Below are 14,172 nucleotides of genomic sequence, written 5' to 3'. Positions count from 1 at the left end.
TTCGAGAATTTTATTGATCAAAAATTTTCCAATCAGAGAATTTTACTGATCGAGAATTTTCTAATTCGGTAATTTGCTCAATCCAGAATTTTCCATAATTCGATAATTTTATTGATCGACAATTTTCTAATTCAGTAATTTGCTCAATGAAAAATTTTCCCTCATTCGGGAATTTTATTAATCCAGAATTTTTTGATTCTGGAGTTTTATAATTCGGGAATTTTATTGATCAATAATTTTCCAATTCTAGAATTTTTTTAATTCGAGAACTTTATTGATCAAGAATTTCCAATTCAGGAATTTTAATAAACGAGAATTTTCCAATTCGGGAACTTTCTAATTCGGAAACATTACAATTTGAGAATTTTATAATTTGGGATTTATTGATAAAGAGAATTTTATTGATCGAGAATTTTTCATGATTCGGGAACTTTATTGATTAACAATTTTTCAATTCTAGAATCTGATTATTTGGGAATTTTATTGATCAATAATTTTCCAATTATAGAATTTTATAATTCTGGAATTTTATTGATCAAGAATTTACCAAATCAGGAATTTGAATAAACGAGAATTTTCCAATTGGGGAGTTTTATTAATAGGGAATTTTATTATTCGGCAATTTTATACTTAGGGTATTTTATAATTCGGGAATTATTCAAAAAAATTTAGTAATCGAGAATTTTCCAATTCGAGAACTTCATAATTTGAAAATTTTATACTTCGGGAATTTGCTTAATCGAGAATTTTCCGATGAGGAAATTTTATTATTCGGGAATTTTATAATTCGATTAATATAATAATCGATCATTTTCCAATTCGGGAACTTTATAATTTGGGAATTTTATACAGTAGGAATTTGCTTATTTAAAACTTTTTCAAATCGAGAATTCTATTATTCGCGAATTTTTTCATTTGAAAAATTTAATATTCAAGAATTTTTTGATTCGGGAATTTTATCATTCGGAAGTTTTATTATTCGGAATTTTAATTATTCAGGATTGTACAGTGTCGGGAATTTTAATTTGTTAGGAATTTTCAGACGTCCCTTTTCCCAATGCATTGCACACATTGTGATTACTAAAATTTATTTTCAGTTTTATTTATTGAGTTGCATATTTAAAAAAAAGTTTAAATTATGTAATCGGTAAATTCATGGGTAAATATTTAAATTAAATTACCTTAGATAGAAAATGTTATTTATAATTATTGATGTGACCATTGTTTACAACATTTCAGGCAGGTGAAAATATTGTTGAGAAATAAATTCTTTTAAAAAAGAAGTAACAATATAAAATTATTTGAATGAAACTAAAAATATAGAATTTTCACAAATAGATGGATTTTTAACCAAATAGTTCAATATTCAACAAAAAAGATTAATTTTTAACCAAGAAAATTAGTCTGCCAAAAGTCTAATTTTTCACCAAATATATCAATTTTTAAACAAACAGTTGAATTTTTGACTGAAAAAGTTTATTTTTCAACCAAAAATCGAATGGTTGAATTTTCAATTAATAATATAATAATTTTCAAACAAAAAAGGTCAAATTTGTAGTAAAATAGTAAAATGCTCAATCAAAACCGATTGTTTTTTAACAGAAAGTTACATTTAGATCCAAAAGAGATGAATTTCCAAACCAAAAAGACGACTTTTCAAATATTTTTTTTTTTTTACAAAAACTGTAATAGATGAGTTTTCAATTTAAAAGTTCATTTTCAACCAAAATAAAAATAAATTCTAAACGAAAAATGTAATAGTTAATATTTCAAACAAAACATATTTTCATTTTATATTAATAACAATTGAATTCCAGCAAAAAATGCACTTTCGATTATAAAAAAAATTAATTTTTACCCCAAGCAGATCAAATTTTTATCCAAAGAGTTGAATTTTCAACGAAAAAGTTCATTTTCAACCAAACTGTTAAATTTTTAATCCAAAAGGCAAATTATTTTTTAAGAATAGCTTTTTAATAAAATTGTTGGATTTTCATCAGAATAATTAATTCTTAAATCAAACATTTGATTTTTATCAAAATAATTATTTTTTTTTAAATTGTTTTTCTATCCAAAAACAAACAGTTGAATTTTCGACCCATAAAGATGATTTTTTAACAAAAAAAATTAAATTTTCAATCCAAAACACAACATTTTATCAAAGCATTAGCATTTTCAATAAAAAATGATAACTTTTTAATAAAATTGCTTATTTTTTAAAAAATAATTACCTTATCAAACAAATAGTTGCATTTTTAACCAAAAAAGATCAAATCTCTATCCAAAAAATCAGTGTTCAATAAGGGAGTTGGATTTTTTACCAAAAAATATTTTTTACGTAAGAAAGAAAAAATTCAAACCTAATTGTTGAATTTTCAATATAAAAGTTATTTTTTAATAAAACTATTGAGTTTTGTACGAAACCGTTAACCTTCGAAAACCAAAATATGAATTTTTAATTAATAGTTTAAGTTTCAAGCAAAAGAATCTTAAAAAAAGAAGTTGAATTTTCAACCCAAAAAGAGTTTTCAACCAAACTTTTAAACTGTGAACCACAAATTATAACAAATTACAACTTTTTGATAAATTTGTTCAATTTCGAACAAAAAAGTTACTGTTTAAACAAACAGTTTAATTTCCAAATCAAAAGGAAGATTTTTAAATAAAAGCTTTTCAATTTTCAACCGAAATATGATTTTTCAACAAAAATTTTGAATTTTCAGCTAAAAATGATAACTTTGAAACAAAATTGTTGCATTTTTATCCAAAGAATTGAAAAGTCAACAAAATAATACATTTTTTTACTCGCAAAGATGAAATCTTGATAAGGAAAAATATAATATTAGACTATTTATCCAAAAAGAATGAGCTCAACTAAAATAGTTTTATTATTATAAATTTTCAAACAAGGAAAAAAGGAGTCCATTTTTTTTTGATAATTTGTAGACTAAAGAATAATATTTCAAGTAATCATTGAAGTTTATGTTTAATGCTTTTAACATATTAAGTTAGAAAAATAAAATTTCTGCTTGAAAAATAAATTTAATAAAAGGGGAAAAGAGGAGAAATTAGAAAAAAATTTATACAATTTAGAATAATAGTTTTTGTAAACATTAAAGGTAATTTTTAATACATTAAAAATATTAGGTTAGAAAAATAAAATTTAATTTAAAAAAAGCCGAATTATGGAAAGTTTAACCAAAGGAACTTTTTTACAAGTAAAATTTTAAAACGCCTTAACGTAGAAATTGTTCCCATTGTTTAAATGTTTAACCACTCAAGCTCTAAACACTAATTGGTTCTCATTTATTAGTCATTCTCATCTCTTCATTTAAATTGGACAAATTGTGAAAGCGTTGGATTTTTTACATTCCCATCGTATTTCTTTTTATACGTCTCATTTATTTTCCTTTGACGTAGGAATCCCCGTTTTTATGAAACGCAATTTGTCACTACCAATCCATAAAAACTATTATTTAAAGCTCCTTTTACTTTCTCTGACACATTCACATCTCTTTTCTTATTTTTGTAACTTGAGGTGAAGATGACAGTAAAATAAATCGTACCATTTGTTTCGATGTTCCAGTAGTATGAATATCCCTCGGGACTCTGGGCTTCGTACCAACGTTTCGTAATTCCCTTATTTCCTTCGTGCGTTGTTTTACTTTTCTGTTTTTTGTTTTGTTTGCTTTGGCCTCCTCCATTAGGATTACCTTTCGGATGCGAGGGTGGTTTTTGTTTCTTTCGCAGATCGAAGGGATCCACATTGTGCGAAAACTGGACAAAAAATTAGTCGAAAAATGGTTTTATTTCACACTCGATTGAAATAGCCACCTTTTGCCCCTGAAAATAGGGGCGAAAGTATCATATATTTCCCGCAAACCGCATTTGCGGGGCGAAAGTAAAATCTGCGAGGCGAAAGTACAATTAACGGGGCGAAAGTAAAATTAGCGGGGCGAAAGTGAAATTAACGGGGCGAAAGTAAAATTAGCGAGGCGAAAGTAAAATTTGCGGGGCGAAAATAAAATTAACGAGGCGAAAGTGAAATTAACGGGGAGAAAATAAAATTAGCGGGGCGAAAGTCAAATTAACGGAGCGAAAGTAAAATTTACGGGGCGAAAATAAAATTAGCGGGGCGAAAGTGAAATTTGCGGGGCGAAAGTAAAATTAGCGGAGCAAAAGTAAAATTAGCGAGGCGAAAATAAAATTAGCGGGAAGAAAGTAAAATTTGAGGGGCAAAAGTAAAAATTAGGAGATCAAAATTCGAGGCGCGAACAAAGCTATAGAAAAATGCCGCGGACCCGCTTTTCAGGGCAAAAAGGTGGCCACGGTCGGGAGTGGAATAAAATACTCCTTTCGCCTGTTGTTACATAATGTACTATTTTATTACACATGCATGATATCAACCCTTTTCGACGCTTATTAGGCGGGGCTTAAGTTCTACTTTTTAATCCCTAGGGAGTAAAAAGTACTTTTTACTCATCGTGAAAACTTTAAGGAAATTTTGGTTGCAGATAATATAATTTTGCGGTATTTTATGAAAAATTACCATATGTAATTGATCAAATTACCAAAAACTACTAGAAATTTCTGCAAATTGTCGGGAGTTTATGGAAATTTTAAAATTGAATTTAAGGTAATTTATCTTAAGTTAGTTTCATCTCGAAATCGCCTCGAAACTCTTCTCGAATATCGCCTCGAATTTTAACTTGAATCTCGCTTCGAGCTTCATCTCGTCTCTTGTGTAAAACCTCGTCTCGAAGAACGCCGCGAATTTCTTCTAGAATATCGCCCCGAAATTCATCTTGAATCTCGTTTCAAACTTCGCTTCGAGTCTTGTGTAGAATCTCGCCTCGAACATCACCTTAAACCCCATCTCGAGTTTCGTGTCGATATTGAACTCGAATCTTTTATAGAGCATTGCCTCGAACTTTATCCTGAATCTTGTCTCGAGCTTCGAATCGACCTTTGTGAAAAATCTCGCCTCGAGAATCACCTCGAATCTCTTCTCGAGTTAGGTGGAGAAACAAAATTCAAATTTCGTCTCGATAACGCCTTATATCTTACCTTAATTCTCTCCTCTAGCTTCGTCTCAAAATACATCTTGAATCGCGCCTTGTCTCGATTCTCGTCATGGTTAAGTCGCGAATCTAATTTTTTATTTTATCATGAATCTCGAATCACCTCGAATTTTGTCTCGAATATCACCTCGAAATTTATCTTGAATCTCGTTTCGACTAAGACTCGAGCTTTATGTATAATTTCATATCGAATGTCCTATCGAGCATCGCCTCTAATCTCGTATCGAATCTCGTCTCGAATATCGGTCATCTCGAATCTCGCCTTGATTTCACAAAACTCTAAAAACGTTTCTAAAACTCTGCCAAAACTATGAGTGATGCATTTCATTCAAAAATACTATACGTATGCAAAAATTAAACTACAGATATTACGATTTTTTAAATAAAATAAGCATTTGATTTACCCAGACAAAATTGAGTGAACCCTTGGTCATTTTTTTACCCTGCCAATAATCAGGGCTCATTTATTAATTATGACCTCAAACTGAACACTTTTTAAGGTTCAATTTAAGAAAAAATAATTTATTTTAACCATATTAGTATTTAAATTAAATAAATTTTTTCTTACATTTCTGCCAACAGTATTTTGAAACCTTGGATTGGTTTCTGCTGAAGCAGACGGCATCTGGTTCGGGTTTGTTTCTGCCTAAAAATAAATAATTCATATTTTATACTTTATTTTTGTAAAGTACAATATTTTTTTACATTTGCTAAAATTGCTGTCAAACTTACTTTGCTGGTATCGGGTTTTAATTTCTTTTGAAGAATTATCGACTCTGCTGTTAAATCTTTTGTGTTACTTTCTACGTCTTTGAGATAAGCAGCCATGGCGGCCTGAACAAAATTTAGGTCAATTAAGTTTTTAAAAAAATCAATGGATTGAAGTTGAAAAAAAATAAAAGCATAGAAAATTAGATGTGTTCTCACGCTTTCCATTTTTTGGATATCATCTTCGAATTTTTTCTGTTGCTTAGCTTGTTTGGTGCTATTTTTGCGAATTTCTTTGAGCTTCTTTTCCACATTTTCTTTGTGTTTTTTTCCCCCTTCATGAAATTCAATACTTGGCTTATTATCGGCGAGCCAACACTTGCAAAAATCGCAAAATTTGCGACCTTGTGATTTCCAGTAATCAGCCCTAAAACAGAAAACATTTTATTTTCTTTATTTTTTATTTAAATAAATGTTAAACCAGCCGAATTAAAAAAAGTAATGTTTTCTGTGATACAAAAGAATTCCTGTATTCAGCAGAAATATTGTTTATAATTCTCAATTTCGTATTCTTATTTGCTACCAAAAAAATTAACCAAAAAAGGCACTGCTAGATTTTTTTTTATTTTGAAAAAATGCCAGTGAGTTTCTTTCACTAACAAAGAAATGCGTCGGGGACCGTTTTTAAAAATTGAATTTTTAATTTGTAAGCGGCCGTGCATAAATCATATAAAGTCTGTTAGGTATGTGTGCCTTAAAAAGTAATTCTTTTTGGTTCAAAATTCAACTGTTTTGCTGAAAATTCGTATTTTTGGATAAAAAGTCAACAATTCTATTCAAATTTTTTTTCTTGACTAAACAATTCTTTTTAGTAAAAAATTAATTGATTTGTTGAATTATCGTCTTTTTATTTTTAAATTAAATTTTTTTGGTAGAAAATTCATATTTTTGACGCGAAAATTCAATATTCATGTAGAAAATTCACCTCTTTGGTCGAAAGTTGAATAACTTATGAAAAGTTCATTTTTCTGTTTAAAAATGTTACTAATTTATTAAAAATTATTTTCTTCATTGGTTGAAAATTTCTTTTCTTAAACAAAAATTTATTTACTTCTTTCTTTGGTTGAAAATTTAACATTTTTAGCAGAAAATTCACATTTTTTTTTTAAATCGTATTTTTTGGTAAGAAATTCATCTTTTTCGCTGAAAATCTTACTATCATGATGAAAATTTACGTATTTTATTCAAAAATCATCTTCCTAAGTAAAAAATTAATCTCATCGTTGGGAAATGTATCTATTTTGTTAAAAATGTATGTATTTTGTTCAAAATTCTTCTTTTTCAATTTATCTTTTGTTTAAATTTAATTTTTTGAATAAAAATTTAATTAATTCAGTTTGGTTGGAAATTTATGTATTTTGTTCAAAATTCGTCTTCTTTGGTAGAAAATTAATCTGTTTGGTTGAAAATCTAACTATTTTTCTGACAATTTATGTATTTCGTTCAAAATTAATTTGTTTAAATGAAAATTCAACTATTTAATTTTTGGCTGAAAAAAAATTATTTTAGGTAGAAAATGCGTTCATTTTGTTAAAAATTCGTCCTTTTTCGTTGGTTATATTGAACAATTTTTAATTTTAAATTGAATTTTTTTTTATGAAATATTAAATATTACATTTGTTGTTAAACATTAATCATTTTAGGCAAAAAATGAACTTTTTCGACTAAAAATTTAACTATTTGGTTAAATCTTCAACATGTTCGTTCAAAATTATCTTTTTTGTTGAAAATCCATATTTCCCGGTTGAAGATTCAACGGTTTTCAAGAAAATTAGCTTTTTTTAAAGGACTTTTTTAAATGAAAATTTGAGTGTTCTATTTTCAGTTAATTAAAAATCTTTTCAATTTTAAAAACTGAACTATTTGGTTAAAAATTGATGTGATTTGTCGTAAATCCATCTTTTTTATTGGATAATTAATCTTTTTGGTTGAGAAGTCAACTGGTACAAATATCACCTTTTTGATTTCAAAAATCCACATTTCAAATGACATTTTTTTTCTTTATTGGCTGAAAAAACATTCTTGGTTAAGATTTTGACACTTTTTAAAAATTCGCCATATTTTTTTTTTTAAATTCATCTCTTTTTTATTTTTTCAATAATGATCTAGATAAGGTAATTTTTGAAAGAAATTGTTTTTAGTTTCACTGAACTGTGATTGATGATGCAATAAGAATATAAAATTGATGGACCAATAAATTTCTTTTACAGGCTTATTTATTCTGATAAAATGAAATAGGAAGTGAAGCTGAAAATGGGTTTGCATTTTTAAAATCATTAAAATCTGCCCCCATCAATTTGAACAAATTGCATTAGTAGCGGAAATAAAGCTGACCTGGTTTTCAATTTTATTTTGCCTTGTTCGGTTCACATTGCAATTAGATTGAATTCGCGATATTCAGAACTCAATGATTCCTATTGTTTTAATAAATTCAAATAAAAATTATCAGATACATTTATCAACTAGCAAGTTATTCTTCATGAGTAAGAAAAATAGGCTTGAATTTAAAATTGCTTATTTGACTAATTATTTTGAATTCTTTACATTTTATGATTTAGTTTTTAAGTTTCTAAATTTAAAATTGAATTATTTTAATTAAATTTGAAATAAATAAAAATTTAATTTCTTTGCAGTTCAGAATTCAAATATCACTACAAAATTCTTCAAAATTATAAGAGTCAAATATTAAGTTTCTTCTAAATTAATTTAAAGAATATGTTCAAAACGAGTTTAGTTGATTTTCTTAAATTTTGAAAAAGAATGTAGTAGACTATAATGCACATTTTGAAATTTTTGCAAGATCACAACATTTTTGAGAAAAGAATTGATTATTTAAAAATATTTTTAGAAGTTTTGAAAAGATACAAAAATAATTTTACGTGAAGCAAAATGAAGATTTTTTAAAATTTTTGAACAAAAAATGTAGAAACTTTTTAAGAATTTTTTTAAGGTTTCTAGGAAATACACAAATTTTTATAAGTTTCTCGGAAATTTTTTTATGATTTTTTAATTTACCAAACTTATTTTTAAAGAATATTTTTAAAAATTCAGAATGTTCCAAAGATTTTGAAAATTATCAAATAAGAATTTAAAAGATTTTAAGGCAATTTTTTCAATTTTGCAGAACTTTGTCAACATTTTAGGAAAATTCTAATTTTCAAATATTTTCAAAGGTTTTAAAGAATTTCTTGGGAATATTTATAGTGATTCTTTACTTTAAAAAATTAATGGCACAATTTTAAAATGAATCCAGAATATTTTTAAACAATCTTAAGAATAATTCTATTTTAAACACTTAAATATTTCCGGAAATGTACAAAATGTACTTAAATTTTTTTTAATCGTCAAAGAGTCTTTCACATATATTAAATAACTTACATTTTTCTAACATTTTGTAAAATCCTGTAAAATAAAAAAATATTCCAAGAAACTGTCTAGATACTTTTTCAAACTGCATGAAATCTTCAAAAATCTTATTGAATTTTCTCATGAAACCTAAACAAATTATATCGATATAACCTTGAAGCAAACAAACAAAAACAAAATAGTGATTCAAAATGATTTTTCCTTTAACTTATAATTTGCTTGAATATTTTTTTATTCTGGACTAAAAAAAATTTTCTTGATGCAAATTCATCATTTTGTTAAAAATTCATCTTTTTGTTTTAGAAATAATTGTCTTTTTGTAGAATTTCATGGTTTTTTAAAATTAAAATTGCAAACGTTTGATTTTTAAATAAAACGTATCTATTTTTGTTATTAATTCAAGTTTTTCTATTTAAAATTAAAATATTTTTGGATTCAATTATTAACTACTACATTCTTTGCTCAGAATTCGTTTTTTTTTTGGTTATAAAAAAACATAATTGATTGAAAATTTCACTAATTAGTTAAAAAGTTATTTTTTAAATGAAGATTCATAATTTTATATTAAAATCTGTCTTGTTTCGTTGAAAATTTAATTATTTGATTAAAAACTAACTTTTTTCTGGAAAATTTATAATTTACGGGTAAAAGATTAAACTTTTTTTGCCAAAGATTAGTCTCTTTTGCGAAATATTTAATGTTTTTGGTTCGAATTTCAACTGGTTGAAAATTGGTCTTTTTAAGCGAATTGACCTGCTTTTTATTTAAAATTGAAATAGATTTTGTTTTAAAAATCAACTGCTTGGTCAAAGTTGAAGTTTTTCGTTGAAATTATGATTTGATATATCTGAATTTAAAACAAAAAATTTGAAATTTCTCAGGATTCTTAGGAAAATTAAATTTATATAACCTTAAGAAGAAATTAAAATATGAACCTAAAATGTAAATAGTTTTTCGAAATATTAATATTTATATAGGAAAGAAAAGAGGAGAAAAGATTTTTTCCCTTTTTTTATTTTATTTTTTAAAATAAATCGATCCTTATATTTTTATGAATTCAGAAATGTTACAAATAATATTGAAATTAAGAACTCAATTTCAAAATTGTCTAATTTAAAGAGTTATATTTTGGAATTGTCTTATTCAAGACGTATTAATCAGAACTTAGGAATATTTTTGAATAATCTAAAGTCAAACCCAATAAATTGTATTCTAGATGTGAATAACGATTTCCTATTTTAATCGGGTAAATTCGTATTTGTTTTATGATTATTTCTTATTTTGATTTTTACAATTGGTGCGACTGAAAAATCCACAAAACTAAAATTCCCTAATAATGAAATTTCCGAATGATAAAATTTCAGAATAATAAAATTCCCGAATCATAATAATAATAATTAATTCTTTAATATTATAAACTATTCAGAAATATTATTATTTGACAATTTTCCAATTCGTGAATGTTAGTAATAGGAAATTTTGCAATTCGGTAATATTAAAAAATAATCTGGAATTTTTTTACTCTCGAATTTTTCAAAACAGTAATTTTATTATTATAAAATTCGATTATTCTGTATTTTTCAGTCATCTCTTACAATTTTGAGTTTCGTAATTTTCAATTGTTAAGTTTTGAAAATTGAAATTTGAATAATTTAGTTATCAATTCAAATTTCTGATATAAAGATAAAATCACAAATAAAAAAAATTAAAATAAAATTGTAAGCGAATTTTAAAGAGTAAAATGTTAAAGTACAGGGATCAATAAACAAGATCTAAGTTTCAACAAATTCCGAAAGTTTAAAAAATAAAATTGCGATAAGATCGTAATAATGGAGGGTATATTTAGATAGAAATATTTATGACAATTTTTATCTACACACTTTATCGAAAATGACCATATTTGCGATAATTTTGCGTGGGTTTGTCGCCAACACGTGAATGTAGCAATTTACAAGAACCTACATGAGAGTACACTTTAGCCACCACATAATAATTCTTTCGTGTTGCAACATAATTGTCGACCACGATAATAGTTTCCCTGAAAGCAGAAACCTTCCTCCGAAAAAATTATAATCCTAAAAAACATGCCCGAAGAGAAAATTGCAATCCGGAAAAATATTCCGGAAGTGAAAATTAATATTCGGCAACATATGCCAACAGAGAAAATTAAAATTCGATCAAATATAGAGAAACAGAAAAATATACCAGAAGAGAAAACAAAAATGCGAAAAAATGTAAGGGAGAAGAAAATTATAATCCTGAAAACATGCCCGAAGACAAAACTGAAATCTGGCAAAAGATGCTTCCACGTGAAAATTAAAGTCGGAAAACATGCTGGAAAAGAAATTTCAAATCCGACAAAATATAGAGAAACAGAAAAATATACCAGAAGAGAAAACAAAAACGCAAAAAAAATGTAAGGGAATAAAAAATTATAATCCTGAAAAACATGCCCGAAGAGAAAATTGAAATCAGGATAATTATTCCGGAATTATGCCAATTATTTAAAAAATATGAAATAGGAGAGTTGTTTATTTTTTTCAGAAATCAATTCCTGGTAAAATAAGATAAAAAAATTAATAACCTAATTTTTTCAAATTCTAATTTTCCCCTAAATACTCGGTTCTTGAATTTTCTTTTACTTTTATTTTATGTCAAACAACAGCAAAAAAAGTTTCAGGGTGTTTATTCAAATCCTAAGAAAAAAATTATGTGACATGTTTAGATTTTTTCCAGATATAATTTTGATTAGGACAGAACCGTTCAAAATATTCGAATTTAAGAAAATAGTTAACTCGGAAATTTGTTTAAATTCACACAAAAATAATTCCATTTTTTTTAAGATTATGTTTGTTTTATTTAGTCGTTTCATTTGCGAATTTGCGGTTTTTAAAATTAAAATTGTTTCGAATACATAAAATACTACTTGATACTAAAAATTAGACGTTTATATGAATTTATTAAGCAATTTATTATTGTTTTTAGCCATTTTTACTAATAATGGATTTAGAAAGTTGCGGTTTTTAAAAAAATTTGCACCATCTGTTCAATTTTTAAATAGAGTGATGTAAAACTTAATTAATATTAACAAACTTAATAGTTAAAAAAATTATTATTATTATAATTGACATTGTCTTAGAATAATGCAAGAAAATTACAGTTTTTTCAAAAAATTTCCACTTTTTGTTCAATTTTCAATAATTTTGAAGTGAATAATTAATTATAGTTAAAAAAATTAATTGCTTAAGCAATTTATCATTATTTTTAGTAATATTCAATTTGAATAATGCTTGGGATTTGTGGTTTTTTCTCAAGTTTTCAGCTATTTGTGTACTATTCATTTGGAGTGAGTTAACAATTAATTCAATTAAGCAAAAAAATTACTTTAACAAATTATTCTTGTATATAAATTTCTTCTTTTTTATTAATATTATATATTTGCGGTTTCTTCTGAAATTTTTAGCTTGCACACAGTTTTTCCTTGGTAAAGTAATGAATAGTGCAACTTAAGAAAAATAGTTGTTTAACGAATTTATTATTGTTTATAATTATCTATATTGTTTTAGATAATTGCTAGAAACATGCGGCTTTTTCTTTAATTTTAAACTTTTTGTACACTTTTCACTAAAAGTGTTGTAATGATGAATGAAATTTAACAAAAATAATTTTTTAATAAAATTTTTATTGTTTATAACTACATTTTTCAATATTAATGCTAGATAGTTGCGTTAAAAAAAATCAAATTTTGTGACTTTCTTCCTATTTTTCAGGAGAGCTGATTAAAGCAAAATGTTAAAAACAAAATTATCCATGTACGCATTTTATCATAAAAATTTTAAATCAAACAAAAACGACTTAGAGCTGTATACGGAAAATTTAACTGTTTCCCAAAATTGAAAACGCAGTTTATGGATTATCCCTTATTATTGCTCTACTAATTCAGATTTATAAAGTAAAAACGAACAGCAAGAAAAATTCTGAATTTTAAACGGAAGATTCGTCAACTGTACCACTGCATGGCGTTACAGTTTTAGTACAGTCCGTATACAATCCCAGATTTTTTCTGCCCGTATATAGCTCTAAACCACTTTTTTCACATTTGTAAGGAGAGCTGATTGAAGCAAAATGTTAAAACAAAACGATCTATTTATGCACGCTATCATAAAAGATTAAAATCGAAAAAGCGACTTAGAGCTGTATACGGAAAATTCAACTGTTTGCCGAAATTCAAAAGGCAGTTTATGAATGACCCTTCGCTAGTTTTTTAATAATTCAAATTTGGAGAGTCAAACTAAAAAATAAGAACAATTCTGAATCCTGAAGAGAAGATACGTCGATGGCTTTAATAGAGAGTGCTTTAGTTCTGGCTCAGTCCGTATACAACTTCAGCTTTTTTCTGTCCGTATACAGCTCTAAGTCGCTTTTTGCAAATTTGACAGGAGAGCTAATTAAAGTAAAATACAAAATGCAAAATGATCTATTTAACCATGCTGTCATAAAAAATCAAAATCGGAAAAAACGATTTGGAGTTGTCTACGGATAATGTAACTGTTTCCCAACATTGAAAACGCTGATCAAGCACTAGCCCGTAGTAGTTTTTTTATTCATTCAGATTTGAAGAGTAAAAATAATAGAAAACTTCTGAATCTTAAAGATAAGATACGTCGACGTTTTAAATGCAGAATGCTACAATTCTGATTCAGCCCGTAAATCACTCCAGATTTTTATTCTCCGTATACAGCTCTAAGTCAAATTTTCAAATTTCTCACGAGAGCTGATTCAACTAAAATGGAAAAAGAAAAATGATCTATTTATGCATTCTACGATAAAAACTCACAATCAGAAAGCATAATTCAGAGCTGTATACGGAAAATTCAACTGCTTCCCAAAATTCAACAGTTAGTTTATGAATGACCCTTCGCTAGTTTTTTAATAATTCAGATTTGGAGAGTCAAAC

General features: G+C 26.2%; 1 protein-coding gene across 3 annotated transcripts in view; it reads right to left on the bottom strand.

Annotated features, from left to right (window-relative positions):
- Positions 1–14,172, bottom strand: part of LOC117177673 (WW domain-binding protein 4) — a 137,562-nt gene that overhangs the window by 5,483 nt on the left and 117,907 nt on the right. For all 3 annotated transcript variants that reach the window (XM_033368498.1, XM_033368499.1, XM_033368497.1), the window contains 4 exons: positions 6,009–6,216; positions 5,814–5,915; positions 5,650–5,727; positions 3,567–3,777 (listed from right to left, as the gene is read on the bottom strand). In XM_033368498.1, coding sequence (XP_033224389.1) covers positions 3,567–3,777; positions 5,650–5,727; positions 5,814–5,915; positions 6,009–6,216 — 599 coding nt within the window. The remainder of the gene's footprint in view (positions 1–3,566; positions 3,778–5,649; positions 5,728–5,813; positions 5,916–6,008; positions 6,217–14,172) is intronic.

Source organism: Belonocnema kinseyi, chromosome 8 (assembly GCF_010883055.1).
Source record: "Belonocnema kinseyi isolate 2016_QV_RU_SX_M_011 chromosome 8, B_treatae_v1, whole genome shotgun sequence".
NCBI lineage: Eukaryota > Metazoa > Arthropoda > Insecta > Hymenoptera > Cynipidae > Belonocnema > Belonocnema kinseyi.
Note: the sequence above shows the minus strand (reverse complement) of the source record. Positions and strands in the feature narration are given on the sequence as shown.